A 16,556-nucleotide genomic window follows, 5' to 3' on the forward strand; every position below is an offset into this window, starting at 1 on the left:
ATCTGTAAGTTGTTTGGGCAACTTTCCAACTGGCATCCAGTTAAAAAAATCATTTTTTTCAATGTCACACCCACAAGAGGAGATGTTTTCGATCTGACCTTCACAAATAAAAAAACGTTAATAGAAGAAGTTTGGGAGTTTAACGTGCAAAGTCACAACTGGCACATTAAATTAAACCTTCATACACACACACACACACACACACACACACACACACACACACACATACGTGTTTTCGTGATATATCAGTACATATGACAAAAATGTGACAAATGGGAACGTGCCTTTCCGAAGGTCCTAGAGGCATGGGAATCTCAAAAAATTTGACCCATGCTTCCAGGAACACACCCATCTGTTGAGATTTTGGCTAGGGCTAAATTTTGGTCAAACCTGAATTTAATGCTACTTGTGAGGACACTGTCAGGTTTATGTGACTTATGAGTACCATAAGGTCACACACAGATATTTCATGTTTAGGTGAATTGTGAAGCCCATGGAAACACATAATTTTCAAGTATACATGACTTATAAGGACCAGGTAACGGTAGGTTCTGCATTTTTAGCTTGGCTCCTTTTGAGATTACAATATAATAGACATGGATGCACAATAGTAATGCTCATCAGTTGGGTAACTTCTGACAGAAATATCAGACATTTATGTGTTAATAAAACAGTAAATCTGAGCTGTGTAAAGACTTTAAAAAAAAAAAAAGACATGGGTCAAATGTGGTCAGTCTACTTTTTAAGTCTTGATATTGTAATGCATTAATTCATTTTGTAGTGAATGTTCATGTGAATAAAAACGTGGAACATTATCTGCCTTTTTTATCATTTAATTGCAAAAAGCACCCAGCATAAACCACAGATTTATGAGTAAGAACAATGCAATACAGAAAACTGCAATACTGACATAACTGTGGAAGTAACAAAGTATCTCTCTTGCTTGTTTCTTTTTTTCTTGCATCTTTCTTTTAATGCTATGATCCTGTTGTGGCTGTAGTACCTTATGACAACCCAGTCTCTGCCTTTCAGAGCTGCCGGCTCTGCTTGGAGGCAGCAGTCACATTCCTTTTTACCTGGTACTTTGCAGCTTTTTATGAAGTGAAACATGCCGCTCAGCAACCTTCACTTCATCATTTGTCCACTTGCTTCTCACCGTCCCAGCTGTCATAAATGGAAACAAAAGAAAATATCTTAATGTGAATGCAAGAAAAGATAGAAAATATTCTAGTTTATAATGTGAATACAAAATGTTCTTAAACCTTGCTTTCTACTGGAGCACTTTAAAGGAGCAATAAGCACAATTCATCATACTTAGGTTGAAGGAATTAAAAATGACTATGTGAAGAACTAGAGGTGTAATTACATCTGGAGTACAGCATGAAGTCACAATCCCTCTCTCTGTGTTGATCTCCAGCCATAGACTTTGGTTTGGTTCACAGGCAGTGCAAAACAGCACACCTAGCAGTGAAAAGATATTGCTTATTGCTCCTTTAAGGATGCTTGGAATGAACCATTTGAAGTGCTGTGTTCTGCTGGGAATCAAATAAGATGAAATGATTTATGATAAAAGCTCTGAATAGTGTCATGTCTGAAAACAAACTTGTTCTTTGATCACAAGTATATTAACCTAAAACATTTTGTATTTTGGTGCCTTTACCCCTTCTTGGTGAAGTGTTGCTAATGTTTTTGTTGTCCAGGGTGATTGAGGCAGAGGTGCCCTTCATGTTGTCCAGGGCAGCTGAGTAAAGCGTGTGGCTTGGAACCCCCGGAATACTTGGTCCTTGAGCCTTTGAAAAGTAACAGTGAAATATGAGAATCAATGCATGCAATAGGTCTGTTTGCTTTTTTCTCTGCATTGTAGGCAAAGTCAGCGTTGGGCAGTGTGTAATTCTACATTAAGGGGCTAAGGGGCGGTCGTGGCTCAAGAGTTGTAATCAGAAGGTTGCCGGTTCGAGCCCCAGCTCCGACAGTCTCGGTCGTTGTGTCCTTGGGAAAGACACTTCACCTGTTGCCTACTGGTGGTGGTCAGAGGGCCCGGTGGCGCAAGTGTCCGGCAGCCTCGCCTCTGTCAGTGCGCCCCAGGGTGGCTGTGGCTACAATGTAGCTGCCATCACCAGTGTGTGAATGTCTGTGTGAATGGGTGGATGACTGGATGTGTAAAGCGCTTTGGGGTCCTTAGGGACTAGTAAAGCGCTATATAAATATAGAATATTTACCATTTGATATGAATATTTTACATGTGAACATAATCTACTAATAATACTCATCACAGTGTGATTGTTTGAAATCGGATAGAGTGTTATTATCTTCATGACAAACATCCCTGCTGTTCAGTTTCAATGTAACACAAACTAGAGTTGTTGGTTCTACCAATTGAGAAAGGCTAAAAAAACCCAAATTCATGTCCTTCACAGCTTAAAACAATCTGAGGACAATGTAACACAGAAATATCAAATTTAGTAGGAATAAAGATCAAGCTGATGCTTTAAAGGGAAAGTTTGGACTAACAAATGGTATAGACAATTACTTTATCCTAATGCTAATGTTGGTTTTGGTTAACTTCGACTAAAACTGATTGTTTTAGTACAATTAAAGTGCATTTCATTTATGCACTAGGCCCAACTGACACATATACTTGATGCCAAATACAAAAAAATAATGTGTAACCTGTTGGAAGAATGAAGTGGGTGTGTCACTCACCAATTGGTCTGAAGGAGGTTGAGGCAGGACCTCGGCACTTGGTGTCTGCAACAAAAGACAACAATATAACGTCAGAAACATTCTCTAGTATAAATCCCGACTATTTAATTAACTACAGATCATATTTGTATCAGTGAATATTATTACAGAAGGATCTGACTTCCTTATACCAGATTCTATAGAAACTTAACACTGTACGGTTCTGCTACCCAACGATATGAGGACAGTGTAACACACACTAGAGTTGTTGGTCCTACCACATGAGGAAGGCAACTGAAACACACTCCTGTCCTTCACAGCTTAAAACAATATGAGGACATGACGACTGAACACATGTAGAGTTCACATTCCTGACTTCTAACTTCTCCTGCTGTTGTCAATAAAAGCTCTAAACCCAACACTGATGTACAGCCATCTATTTCCCCAGAAATTAAATCATGTAAACTGATCAGCGGGAGCTTATTTTGACAAAAACATGTGTAAAACGACAAAAATATCAAATTTTGTCAGAATAAAGATCAAGCTGATGCTTTAAGGGAAAGTTTGGACTAACAAATGGTATAGACAATTACTTTATCCTAATGCTAATGTTGGTTTTGGTTAACTTCGACTAAAACTGATTGTTTTAGTACAATTAAAGTGCATTTCATTCATGCACTAGGCCCAACTGACACATATACTTGATGCCAAATACAAAAAAATAATGTGTAACCTGTTGGAAGAATGAAGTGGGTGTGTCACTCACCAATTGGTCTGAAGGAGGTTGAGGCAGGACCTCGGCACTTGGTGTCTGCAACAAAAGACAACAATATAACGTCAGAAACATTCTCTAGTATAAATCCCGACTATTTAATTAACTACAGATCATATTTGTATCAGTGAATATTATTACAGAAGGATCTGACTTCCTTATACCAGATTCTATAGAAACTTAACACTGTACGGTTCTGCTACCCAACGATATGAGGACAGTGTAACACACACTAGAGTTGTTGGTCCTACCACATGAGGAAGGCAACTGAAACACACTCCTGTCCTTCACAGCTTAAAACAATATGAGGACAGTGTAACACACACACTACAATCACTGGTCCTACCATATGAGGACTTCTACTTAAACACACTCCTGTCCTTCACAGCTTAAAACAATATGAGGACATGACGACTGAACACATGTAGAGTTCACATTCCTGACTTCTAACTTCTCCTGCTGTTGTCAATAAAAGCTCTAAACCCAACACTGATGTACAGCCATCTATTTCCCCAGAAATTAAATCATGTAAACTGATCAGCGGGAGCTTATTTTGACAAAAACATGTGTAAAACGACAAAAATATCAAATTTTGTCAGAATAAAGATCAAGCTGATGCTTTAAGGGAAAGTTTGGACTAACAAATGGTATAGACAATTACTTTATCCTAATGCTAATGTTGGTTTTGGTTAACTTCGACTAAAACTGATTGTTTTAGTACAATTAAAGTGCATTTCATTCATGCACTAGGCCCAACTGACACATATACTTGATGCCAAATACAAAAAAATAATGTGTAACCTGTTGGAAGAATGAAGTGGGTGTGTCACTCACCAATTGGTCTGAAGGAGGTTGAGGCAGGACCTCGGCACCTGGTGTCTGCAACAAAAGACAACAATATAACGTCAGAAACATTCTCTAGTATAAATCCCGACTATTTAATTAACTACAGATCATATTTGTATCAGTGAATATTATTACAGAAGGATCTGACTTCCTTATACCAGATTCTATAGAAACTTAACACTGTACGGTTCTGCTACCCAACGATATGAGGACAGTGTAACACACACTAGAGTTGTTGGTCCTACCACATGAGGAAGGCAACTGAAACACACTCCTGTCCTTCACAGCTTAAAACAATATGAGGACAGTGTAACACACACACTACAATCACTGGTCCTACCATATGAGGACTTCTACTTAAACACACTCCTGTCCTTCACAGCTTAAAACAATATGAGGACATGACGACTGAACACATGTAGAGTTCACATTCCTGACTTCTAACTTCTCCTGCTGTTGTCAATAAAAGCTCTAAACCCAACACTGATGTACAGCCATCTATTTCCCCAGAAATTAAATCATGTAAACTGATCAGCGGAAGCTTATTTTGACAAAAACATGTGTAAAACGACAAAAATATCAAATTTTGTCAGAATAAAGATCAAGCTGATGCTTTAAGGGAAAGTTTGGACTAACAAATGGTATAGACAATTACTTTATCCTAATGCTAATGTTGGTTTTGGTTAACTTCGACTAAAACTGATTGTTTTAGTACAATTAAAGTGCATTTCATTCATGCACTAGGCCCAACTGACACATATACTTGATGCCAAATACAAAAAAATAATGTGTAACCTGTTGGAAGAATGAAGTGGGTGTGTCACTCACCAATTGGTCTGAAGGAGGTTGAGGCAGGACCTCGGCACCTGGTGTCTGCAACAAAAGACAACAATATAACGTCAGAAACATTCTCTAGTATAAATCCCGACTATTTAATTAACTACAGATCATATTTGTATCAGTGAATATTATTACAGAAGGATCTGACTTCCTTATACCAGATTCTATAGAAACTTAACACTGTACGGTTCTGCTACCCAACGATATGAGGACAGTGTAACACACACTAGAGTTGTTGGTCCTACCACATGAGGAAGGCAACTGAAACACACTCCTGTCCTTCACAGCTTAAAACAATATGAGGACAGTGTAACACACACACTACAATCACTGGTCCTACCATATGAGGACTTCTACTTAAACACACTCCTGTCCTTCACAGCTTAAAACAATATGAGGACATGACGACTGAACACATGTAGAGTTCACATTCCTGACTTCTAACTTCTCCTGCTGTTGTCAATAAAAGCTCTAAACCCAACACTGATGTACAGCCATCTATTTCCCCAGAAATTAAATCATGTAAACTGATCAGCGGAAGCTTATTTTGACAAAAACATGTGTAAAACGACAAAAATATCAAATTTTGTCAGAATAAAGATCAAGCTGATGCTTTAAGGGAAAGTTTGGACTAACAAATGGTATAGACAATTACTTTATCCTAATGCTAATGTTGGTTTTGGTTAACTTCGACTAAAACTGATTGTTTTAGTACAATTAAAGTGCATTTCATTCATGCACTAGGCCCAACTGACACATATACTTGATGCCAAATACAAAAAAATAATGTGTAACCTGTTGGAAGAATGAAGTGGGTGTGTCACTCACCAATTGGTCTGAAGGAGGTTGAGGCAGGACCTCGGCACCTGGTGTCTGCAACAAAAGACAACAATATAACGTCAGAAACATTCTCTAGTATAAATCCCGACTATTTAATTAACTACAGATCATATTTGTATCAGTGAATATTATTACAGAAGGATCTGACTTCCTTATACCAGATTCTATAGAAACTTAACACTGTACGGTTCTGCTACCCAACGATATGAGGACAGTGTAACACACACTAGAGTTGTTGGTCCTACCACATGAGGAAGGCAACTGAAACACACTCCTGTCCTTCACAGCTTAAAACAATATGAGGACAGTGTAACACACACACTACAATCACTGGTCCTACCATATGAGGACTTCTACTTAAACACACTCCTGTCCTTCACAGCTTAAAACAATATGAGGACATGACGACTGAACACATGTAGAGTTCACATTCCTGACTTCTAACTTCTCCTGCTGTTGTCAATAAAAGCTCTAAACCCAACACTGATGTACAGCCATCTATTTCCCCAGAAATTAAATCATGTAAACTGATCAGCGGGAGCTTATTTTGACAAAAACATGTGTAAAACGACAAAAATATCAAATTTTGTCAGAATAAAGATCAAGCTGATGCTTTAAGGGAAAGTTTGGACTAACAAATGGTATAGACAATTACTTTATCCTAATGCTAATGTTGGTTTTGGTTAACTTCGACTAAAACTGATTGTTTTAGTACAATTAAAGTGCATTTCATTTATGCACTAGGCCCAACTGACACATATACTTGATGCCAAATACAAAAAAATAATGTGTAACCTGTTGGAAGAATGAAGTGGGTGTGTCACTCACCAATTGGTCTGAAGGAGGTTGAGGCAGGACCTCGGCACCTGGTGTCTGCAACAAAAGACAACAATATAACGTCAGAAACATTCTCTAGTATAAATCCCGACTATTTAATTAACTACAGATCATATTTGTATCAGTGAATATTATTACAGAAGGATCTGACTTCCTTATACCAGATTCTATAGAAACTTAACACTGTACGGTTCTGCTACCCAACGATATGAGGACAGTGTAACACACACTAGAGTTGTTGGTCCTACCACATGAGGAAGGCAACTGAAACACACTCCTGTCCTTCACAGCTTAAAACAATATGAGGACATGACGACTGAACACATGTAGAGTTCACATTCCTGACTTCTAACTTCTCCTGCTGTTGTCAATAAAAGCTCTAAACCCAACACTGATGTACAGCCATCTATTTCCCCAGAAATTAAATCATGTAAACTGATCAGCGGGAGCTTATTTTGACAAAAACATGTGTAAAACGACAAAAATATCAAATTTTGTCAGAATAAAGATCAAGCTGATGCTTTAAGGGAAAGTTTGGACTAACAAATGGTATAGACAATTACTTTATCCTAATGCTAATGTTGGTTTTGGTTAACTTCGACTAAAACTGATTGTTTTAGTACAATTAAAGTGCATTTCATTTATGCACTAGGCCCAACTGACACATATACTTGATGCCAAATACAAAAAAATAATGTGTAACCTGTTGGAAGAATGAAGTGGGTGTGTCACTCACCAATTGGTCTGAAGGAGGTTGAGGCAGGACCTCGGCACCTGGTGTCTGCAACAAAAGACAACAATATAACGTCAGAAACATTCTCTAGTATAAATCCCGACTATTTAACCCTCGTTTTACCCTAGCGAAAAAAGGGACCCGCTTGGGTAACTTTGGATTTTTGATTCTCAATATATCAGTCATTTTAAAGACTAGTTGCATGAAACTTGGCCAGGATGTGTGTTTTAGGATTATTTTTGAAATTCAATGATCCCCTCTATGGTGTGGTGTATAGTAAAGAAGATTCACATATGTACTACCTCCTTTTACCCTTGTATCCGTTTGGGCCCCATTGACTCCCATTATAATCACATATTTTCGATATACTGTAATCCTGACATGCGATAATGCCTTTCTCGTGAATACCTAATGGATCTAAGCCTCAGCCTTCAAAATAAAGGAAAAATAGGTTTTGGATCAAATGAGCACAATATTAGGTACAGCACCACCATAGACATTTTCAGTGCTTTTGAATGGAGGACATGGTTATCTTACTATGCAAAATACATGACAATAAAACAGCTGACCACCATAAAATAGTCTTGATGTAGTGGAACTGATATAAGAGAGTGGTGTGAATGTGATTGAGAATATATATATATATATACTGTGTGTGTCGGTCACAAACAAAACGGCCCGTAGAGCCGCCTCCTTGAAGTGAACAACGGGAGCCTGCTCCGTTTTTTTCTCCTTTCTCTGAACCTCTGTCAATGTTATTTTGCTTCACTTTGCACATGAACCTTGTTTTTGCCCTCAGCAGAGAGGGGAGGGGTGCAAAAGCAGCCACGTGTTTGCAGAGCAGAGGGGGAGGGGTGCAAAAACAGCCACCTGTTTGCTGAGCAGAGGGGGGGAGGGGCAGTCGTTACTCTCCCAGTGGCATCTCAACAGAGCCGGAGGGAGAGAGAGAGATCGTTTTGGATTCAAGTGCACACTTGAAGTCTGTGAGAATAGTTTGCAGCCTTGTCTTACTAGTCATTTCTGCACAGACGCCACTAAATGCACAGACTCGCGCACACACAACACGAAGCGCACGGTCAATTTAGGGGAGCTTGGAAGCTGTGCTCATCGTGCAAACAGCGCGTTATTATCGTAACGGCTGCAAAAGTTAGGATATGTCCTGTCTGCAACATCCATCTTCACCTGTTGGAAGAATGAAGTGGGTGTGTCACTCACCAATTGGTCTGAAGGAGGTTGAGACAGGACCTCGGCACTTGGTGTCTGCAACAAAAGACAACAATATAACGTCAGAAACATTCTCTAGTATAAATCCCGACTATTTAATTAACTACAGATCATATTTGTATCAGTGAATATTATTACAGAAGGATCTGACTTCCTTATACCAGATTCTATAGAAACTTAACACTGTACGGTTCTGCTACCCAACGATATGAGGACAGTGTAACACACACTAGAGTTGTTGGTCCTACCACATGAGGAAGGCAACTGAAACACACTCCTGTCCTTCACAGCTTAAAACAATATGAGGACAGTGTAACACACACACTACAATCACTGGTCCTACCATATGAGGACTTCTACTTAAACACACTCCTGTCCTTCACAGCTTAAAACAATATGAGGACATGACGACTGAACACATGTAGAGTTCACATTCCTGACTTCTAACTTCTCCTGCTGTTGTCAATAAAAGCTCTAAACCCAACACTGATGTACAGCCATCTATTTCCCCAGAAATTAAATCATGTAAACTGATCAGCGGGAGCTTATTTTGACAAAAACATGTGTAAAACGACAAAAATATCAAATTTTGTCAGAATAAAGATCAAGCTGATGCTTTAAGGGAAAGTTTGGACTAACAAATGGTATAGACAATTACTTTATCCTAATGCTAATGTTGGTTTTGGTTAACTTCGACTAAAACTGATTGTTTTAGTACAATTAAAGTGCATTTCATTTATGCACTAGGCCCAACTGACACATATACTTGATGCCAAATACAAAAAAATAATGTGTAACCTGTTGGAAGAATGAAGTGGGTGTGTCACTCACCAATTGGTCTGAAGGAGGTTGAGGCAGGACCTCGGCACTTGGTGTCTGCAACAAAAGACAACAATATAACGTCAGAAACATTCTCTAGTATAAATCCCGACTATTTAACCCTCGTTTTACCCTAGCGAAAAAAGGGACCCGCTTGGGTAACTTTGGATTTTTGATTCTCAATATATCAGTCATTTTAAAGACTAGTTGCATGAAACTTGGCCAGGATGTGTGTTTTAGGATTATTTTTGAAATTCAATGATCCCCTCTATGGTGTGGTGTATAGTAAAGAAGATTCACATATGTACTACCTCCTTTTACCCTTGTATCCGTTTGGGCCCCATTGACTCCCATTATAATCACATATTTTCGATATACTGTAATCCTGACATGCGATAATGCCTTTCTCGTGAATACCTAATGGATCTAAGCCTCAGCCTTCAAAATAAAGGAAAAATAGGTTTTGGATCAAATGAGCACAATATTAGGTACAGCACCACCATAGACATTTTCAGTGCTTTTGAATGGAGGACATGGTTATCTTACTATGCAAAATACATGACAATAAAACAGCTGACCACCATAAAATAGTCTTGATGTAGTGGAACTGATATAAGAGAGTGGTGTGAATGTGATTGAGAATATATATATATACTGTGTGTGTCGGTCACAAACAAAACGGCCCGTAGAGCCGCCTCCTTGAAGTGAACAACGGGAGCCTGCTCCGTTTTTTTCTCCTTTCTCTGAACCTCTGTCAATGTTATTTTGCTTCACTTTGCACATGAGCCTTGTTTTTGCCCTCAGCAGAGAGGGGAGGGGTGCAAAAGCAGCCACGTGTTTGTTGAGCAGAGGGGGGAGGGGTGCAAAAGCAGCCACGTGTTTGCAGAGCAGAGGGGGAGGGGTGCAAAAACAGCCACCTGTTTGCTGAGCAGAGGGGGGGAGGGGCAGTCGTTACTCTCCCAGTGGCATCTCAACAGAGCCAGAGGGAGAGAGAGAGATCGTTTTGGATTCAAGTGCACACTTGAAGTCTGTGAGAATAGTTTGCAGCCTTGTCTTACTAGTCATTTCTGCACAGACGCCACTAAATGCACAGACTCGCGCACACACAACACGAAGCGCACGGTCAATTTAGGGGAGCTTGGAAGCTGTGCTCATCGTGCAAACAGCGCGTTATTATCGTAACGGCTGCAAAAGTTAGGATATGTCCTGTCTGCAACATCCATCTTCACCTGTTGGAAGAATGAAGTGGGTGTGTCACTCACCAATTGGTCTGAAGGAGGTTGAGACAGGACCTCGGCACTTGGTGTCTGCAACAAAAGACAACAATATAACGTCAGAAACATTCTCTAGTATAAATCCCGACTATTTAATTAACTACAGATCATATTTGTATCAGTGAATATTATTACAGAAGGATCTGACTTCCTTATACCAGATTCTATAGAAACTTAACACTGTACGGTTCTGCTACCCAATGATATGAGGACAGTGTAACACACACTAGAGTTGTTGGTCCTACCACATGAGGAAGGCAACTGAAACACACTCCTGTCCTTCACAGCTTAAAACAATATGAGGACAGTGTAACACACACTACAATCACTGGTCCTACCATATGAGGACTTCTACTTTCCTGTTGGAGGTTGAGACACGACAGAGGGACAGCAGGGTAGTAGCTTGCACAAATGATTCTATTGACACAACAGGGAAGTGAGATTAATGAACTGAACGCAACAGACTCTTTCAAAATAAAACAGGAAACATGGCATGAAAATACAAACGTGGTAATATACAGCCCTAACATAAACTCCTTAAAACGATATTAATAACGTTAAGCCAAACTCAACTAACCCGCCATTAAACATAAGAAACTCAAAAACCTTAGAATAACATCAGAAACGCTGGGCCAGAGACCCAGACCGTGAGCAAATAACTATAATATTATTGATTTGTGCTGAATAAGAAAACATTAATATTATCATTTAAATCCCCCCAAGCATATCTTGTGTTGAAAAAAAAAGAAGTGTGTTGCAGTTAGCTACACTGAGCTTAGACTGACTGTCTCTGCAGTTGAAGATGCAGAGCACATGCAAGGCCGCAGGTCCCTTTAACTCCGGTGGGAATTTAAAAACAGTTAAATTTAACTTCTAATATCTATTGTTAAAGATAAATCTTAAGTAATTTTTTAGCATTTATCATCATTCACCACTTTCAATTTGTTCAAATCGGTTGTGTATTGTTTTAATTCCGTTTAACTAACCTTAATTAGCTTGTTAAACATACAACTTTACCTCGCGGAGCTTGCGTCGACGCATGGATATCAAAGGTAAATACATACCTCAAGATAAATCTCTCCTGAGTGCTGAAGGTCCCGGATGTGCCGTTCACGCAGAGCTCCGGCGAGTTTGTATCTTGCCGTGACCAGCAGCTCTTTGGTTGACGCTTTCGAACAATCAGATGCATCTTTACTCACTTTTTGACCAATCAGAGACGTTGTTCTATGCTCCACTGACGAAATGCTGCATCCTCTCACCAGCCACCGGTCTCTCCTCGTCCATTTAACAACAAAAACACAGCAACACGTGCTGGATTTGAGGTAGGAACACTTGAGAACTGTCACAATGTTTTGCAAACTGCTGTTACAGTTAATTTCGTTCCGTTAATTTGTTTGGTTCCTATTCTGAAGTAACACTTAATACACATGGGGTTAGCTTGCTGGTCTAGTTTAAGTTAGCATGGGCATGCTGTTCACTGATAGAGTAAGGCTAAAATTGTCCTGATATTGTCAGTGTGTTATCATAAACATGCAGCACCCCTAGACCCCCAAGTTAAAATACAGATAATAGATAAGCAATTTAAGAAAATAAGTATAATGTGTATAATAAATGATTTTACTGTCACTTTCCTGGGTCTGTTGACCCAGCGTTTTAAGTTTTAGTTTGTTTAGATGTCGATGTTTATTTATAAGTTCTTTAGGTTTGCTAAGTTCATTTGTTTATTAGATTACCCTTGTGATGTCTGTTTTATTGGGAAAGTCTTTGTCCTATATGCAGTGAGTCTAGTTTTGTTTCCCCTTGTCCCAGCTGTTCCTCATCCCCTCATTATCTCTCTGTGTACTTGCAGTGGCTTGCAAAAGTATTCGTCCCTCTTTTCCACATTTTGTCACATTACTGCCACAAACACAAATTGTCATGGTCCTGGGTCGGTGACCCAGCGCTTTTAGTTTATTATTATTATTATGATGATGATGATGATGATGATGATGATTATTATTGTTTGATTTCTATGTGTTATATTTGGTCTGCCTCTGAGTCTGCGTCTGTGTCTCTGTCTATGCTGTCACCCCGTCTGTTTGTGAATCTGTCTGTTTAGTTCTGTGTCTTGTTTGGTTCCCCGTGTCTGAGTTTCCTGTTTTATTGTGAAGGTCTCTGTCTGATGTGAGTGTGTTCAGTTTACGTTTCCCCTGTCCCGTCAGCTCTGATTCCTCCCAGCCGTGTTGCCCTCCTGTCTCTCATCCCCTGATTACTGGTGTGTGTATTTAAGCCCTGTGTGTTCTCCTGCCTGTTACTCGGTGTCCTGCTCGGCGGCTGCCGCGCATCCCTTTGTTGTATGCACCCAGGTCTGTTATTTTAGTTCTTCCCAGTTTAGGTGTCTTCAGTTATTTGTCATGCCCCACTGCTTGTTTGCCACTACACCTTGTAAATAAACTTCACTAGCATTTTCATCCACTGCTTGCATCTTGGGTCCTCCTTCCTCCACACCACACGGCTCGCCTTCCCAGCCGTGACACAAATCAATTTTAATGGAATCCAATTGCAGCAAAAGGTGGTTCTACAAAGTATTGACTCAGGGGGCTGAATAATTGCGCACACCCCACTTTTCAGTTATTTATTTGTAAAAAATGTTTGGAATCATGTATGATTTTTGTTCCACTTCTCACGTGTACACCACTTTGTATTGGTCTTTCACGTGGAATTCCAATAAAATTGATTCATGTTTGTGGCTGTAATGTGCCAAAATGTGGGAAAGTTAAAGGGGGCCGAATACTTTTGCAAGCCACTGTAAGTCCTGTCCTCATTTGTTCAGTGTCAGGTCATCTGTTGTCTTTGGTGCCACGTTTCCATGTTCCAGGTATCTTTGTATCCATGTCAGGTTTCATGGTTTGTTTGTTTTTTTTAATAAAAAATATTTTCCCCAGGTTAGGTTATTGTTTAGCTTCACCTCTGCCTTTTGTTTTGTAATCTTTTAATTTAATTAAATTTTATTTATATAGCGCCAAATCACAACAACAATCGCCTGAAGGCGCTTTATATTGTACAGTAGATCGCACAATAATAGATACAGAGAAAAACCCAACAATCATATGACCACCTATGAGCAAGCGCTTTGGCGACAGTGGGAAGGAAAAACTCCCTTTTAACAGGAAGAAACCTCCAGCAGAACCAGGCTCAGGGAGCGGCGGGCATCTGCTGTGACCAGTTGGGGTGAGAAAAGGAAGACAGGACAAAGACATGCTGTGGATTAATAACAAGTATGATTCAGTGCAGAGAGGTCTATTAACACACAGTGAGTGAGAAAGGTGACTGGAAAGGAAAAAACTCAGTGCTTCATGGGAATCCCCCGGCTGCCTACGTCTATTGCAGCACAACTAAGGGAGGATCCAGGGTCACCTGATCCAGCCCTAACTATATGCTTTAGCAAAAAGGAAAGTTTGAAGCCTAATCTTAAAAGTAGAGATTAATAAACGGCTTGCTTTCTGTTAATATTCAAATTTTCTTTCACGTTCCTTTGTGTCAGCATTTTGGGTCCACTCCTCAAATTCATACATATGTCTAACCGTTTTTCCCCACTCGGCGACACACCCGTCGGGGGTCAAACTCTGGTAATTGGCAATTCTGTTCTCAGACATGTGAAGCTAGAGACACCGGAAACCATAGTCAATTGTCTTCCAGGGGCCAGAACAGGCAACATTGAAGGAAATTTAAAACTACTGGCTAAGGGTAAACGTAAATTCAGTAAAATCATAATTCACGTCGGCAGTAATGACACCCGGTTACGCCAATCGGAGGTCACTAAAATCAATATTGAATCGGTGTGTAACTTTGCCAAAACAATGTGGGACTCTGTAGTTTTCTCTGGTCCCCTCCCCAATCAGACCAGGAGTGACATGTTTAGCCGCATGTTCTCCTTAAATTGCTGGCTGTCTGAGTGGTGTCCCAGAAACGATGTGGGCTTCATAGATAATTGGCAAACCTTCTGGAGGAAACCTGGTCTTATAAGGAGAGACGGCAGCTCTCATTTCTAGAAATATGGACAAATTAATTAAACCCCCCATAATATGACTATCCAGAGTTGGGACCAGGAAGCAGAGTTGCAGTCTTACACGCCTCTCTGCAGCTTCTCTCCTCCTGCTACCCCCCCAAAAACCCATCTCCATAGAGACTGTGTCAGCTTCCAAAAAGACAAAAAACAATCTAAAAACCAGCAACAAACAACTTAAACATAAACAATTACAAAGAAAGAACAATACAGTATCCACATCCTAACTAAAGAGTAAAACAGTGAAATGTGGATTATTAAATATTAGGTCTCTCTCCTCCAAGTCTCTGTTAGTACATGACTTAATAATTGATCAACAAATCGATTTACTCTGCCTTACAGAAACCTGGTTTTAGCAGGATGATTATGTTAGTTTAAATGAATCAACACCCCCGAGTCATTCTAACTACCAGAAACCTCGAAGCACAGGCCGAGGGGGCGGTGTGGCAGCAATTTTTCACACCAGCCTATTAATTAATGAAAGACCAAGACAGACTTTTAATTCATTTGAAAGCCTGATGCTTAGCATTGTCCACCCCAGCTGAAAAATTTTAGAAACCAGTCTTATTTGTTATCATCTAATTGTCCACCTGGGCCTTACACAGAGTTTCTCTCTGATTTCTCAGACTTTTTATCTGATTTAGTGCTCAGCTCAGATAAAATAATTATTGTGGGTGATTTTAACATCCATGTAGATGCTAAGAATGACAGCCTCAACATGGCATTTAATCTGTTATTAGACTCAATTGGCTTCTCTCAACATGTAAAAGAACCCACCCACCACTTTAATCACACTCTAGATCTTGTTTTTAACATATGGCATAGAAACTGAACATTTAACAGTGTTTCCTGAAAACCCTCTCCTGTCTGATCATTTCCTGATAACATTTACATTTACAATAATTGATTACACAGCAGTGGAGAGTAGACTTTATCACAGATGTCTTTCTGAAAGCGCTGTAACTATGTTTAAGAATGTAATCCACCCACTGTTATCATCTTCAATGACCTGTACCAACACAGAGCAGAGCAGCTATCTGAACGCTACCCCAACAGAGGTCAATTATCTTGTTAATAATAATTTTACCTCCTCACTACATATGACTCTGGATACTGTAGCTCCTGTGAAAACTAAGGTCTCAGATCAGAAGTACCTGACTCTGTGGTATAATTCTCAAACATGTAGCCTAAAGCAGATGACTCGTAAGCTGGAGAGGAAATGGCGTGTCACAAATTTAGAGGATCATCATAATTGGAGAAATATTTTGCTGATTTATAAGAAAGCCCCCCGCAAAGCCAGAACATCTTACTATTTGTCACTGATTGAAGACAATAAGAACAACCCCAGGTTTCTCTTCAGCACTGTAGCCAGGCTGACAAACAGTCAGAGCTCTTTTGAGCCAACCATCGTTAACTAGTAATGACTTCATGAACTTCTTCACAAATAAAATTCTTATCATTAGAGAAAAAAATTACCAATAATCATCCCACAGATGTAACATTATCTACAGCTACTTTTAGTACCGTTGATGTTAAGTTAGACTCTTTTTCTCCAATTGATCTTTCTGAGTTAACTTCTATAATTACTTCCTCCAATCCTCCGTGTCTTTTAGACCCCATTCCTACAAAACTGCTCAAAGAAGT

The 16,556-nt window shown here is 39.6% G+C and overlaps 1 protein-coding gene across 37 annotated transcripts; it reads right to left on the minus strand.

Annotated features, from left to right (window-relative positions):
- Nucleotides 1-218: 218 nt before the first annotated feature.
- On the minus strand, nucleotides 219-16,087 carry LOC146667321 (uncharacterized). Of its 37 annotated transcripts, none has more exons than XM_085408973.1 (15): nucleotides 11,932-12,828; nucleotides 11,206-11,284; nucleotides 10,856-10,900; nucleotides 9,606-9,650; nucleotides 8,766-8,810; nucleotides 7,554-7,598; nucleotides 6,809-6,853; nucleotides 5,969-6,013; nucleotides 5,129-5,173; nucleotides 4,289-4,333; nucleotides 3,449-3,493; nucleotides 2,704-2,748; nucleotides 1,661-1,790; nucleotides 1,367-1,461; nucleotides 223-1,164 (listed from the first exon to the last, which is right to left on the minus strand). In XM_085408973.1, exons 1-15 carry the CDS (start codon nucleotides 12,054-12,056, stop codon nucleotides 1,153-1,155), a joined length of 891 nt encoding a protein of 296 aa, XP_085265099.1. In that variant the 5' UTR covers nucleotides 12,057-12,828; the 3' UTR covers nucleotides 223-1,152. The 37 variants fall into 37 exon arrangements, with proteins under 37 accessions (XP_085265121.1, XP_085265133.1, XP_085265108.1 ...); XM_085408975.1 differs by having other exon boundaries at nucleotides 224-1,164; nucleotides 11,227-11,284; nucleotides 11,932-12,826; XM_085409010.1 differs by lacking the exon at nucleotides 11,932-12,828 and adding an exon at nucleotides 11,854-11,909 and having other exon boundaries at nucleotides 226-1,164.
- Nucleotides 16,088-16,556: the final 469 nt, after the last annotated feature.

The sequence above is a fragment of the Rhamphochromis longiceps genome, linkage group LG6 (genome assembly GCF_057381845.1).
Source record: "Rhamphochromis longiceps isolate RC_006_pf linkage group LG6, R_longiceps_female_GT1.1, whole genome shotgun sequence".
In the NCBI taxonomy this organism is placed as follows: Eukaryota; Metazoa; Chordata; class Actinopteri; order Cichliformes; family Cichlidae; genus Rhamphochromis; species Rhamphochromis longiceps.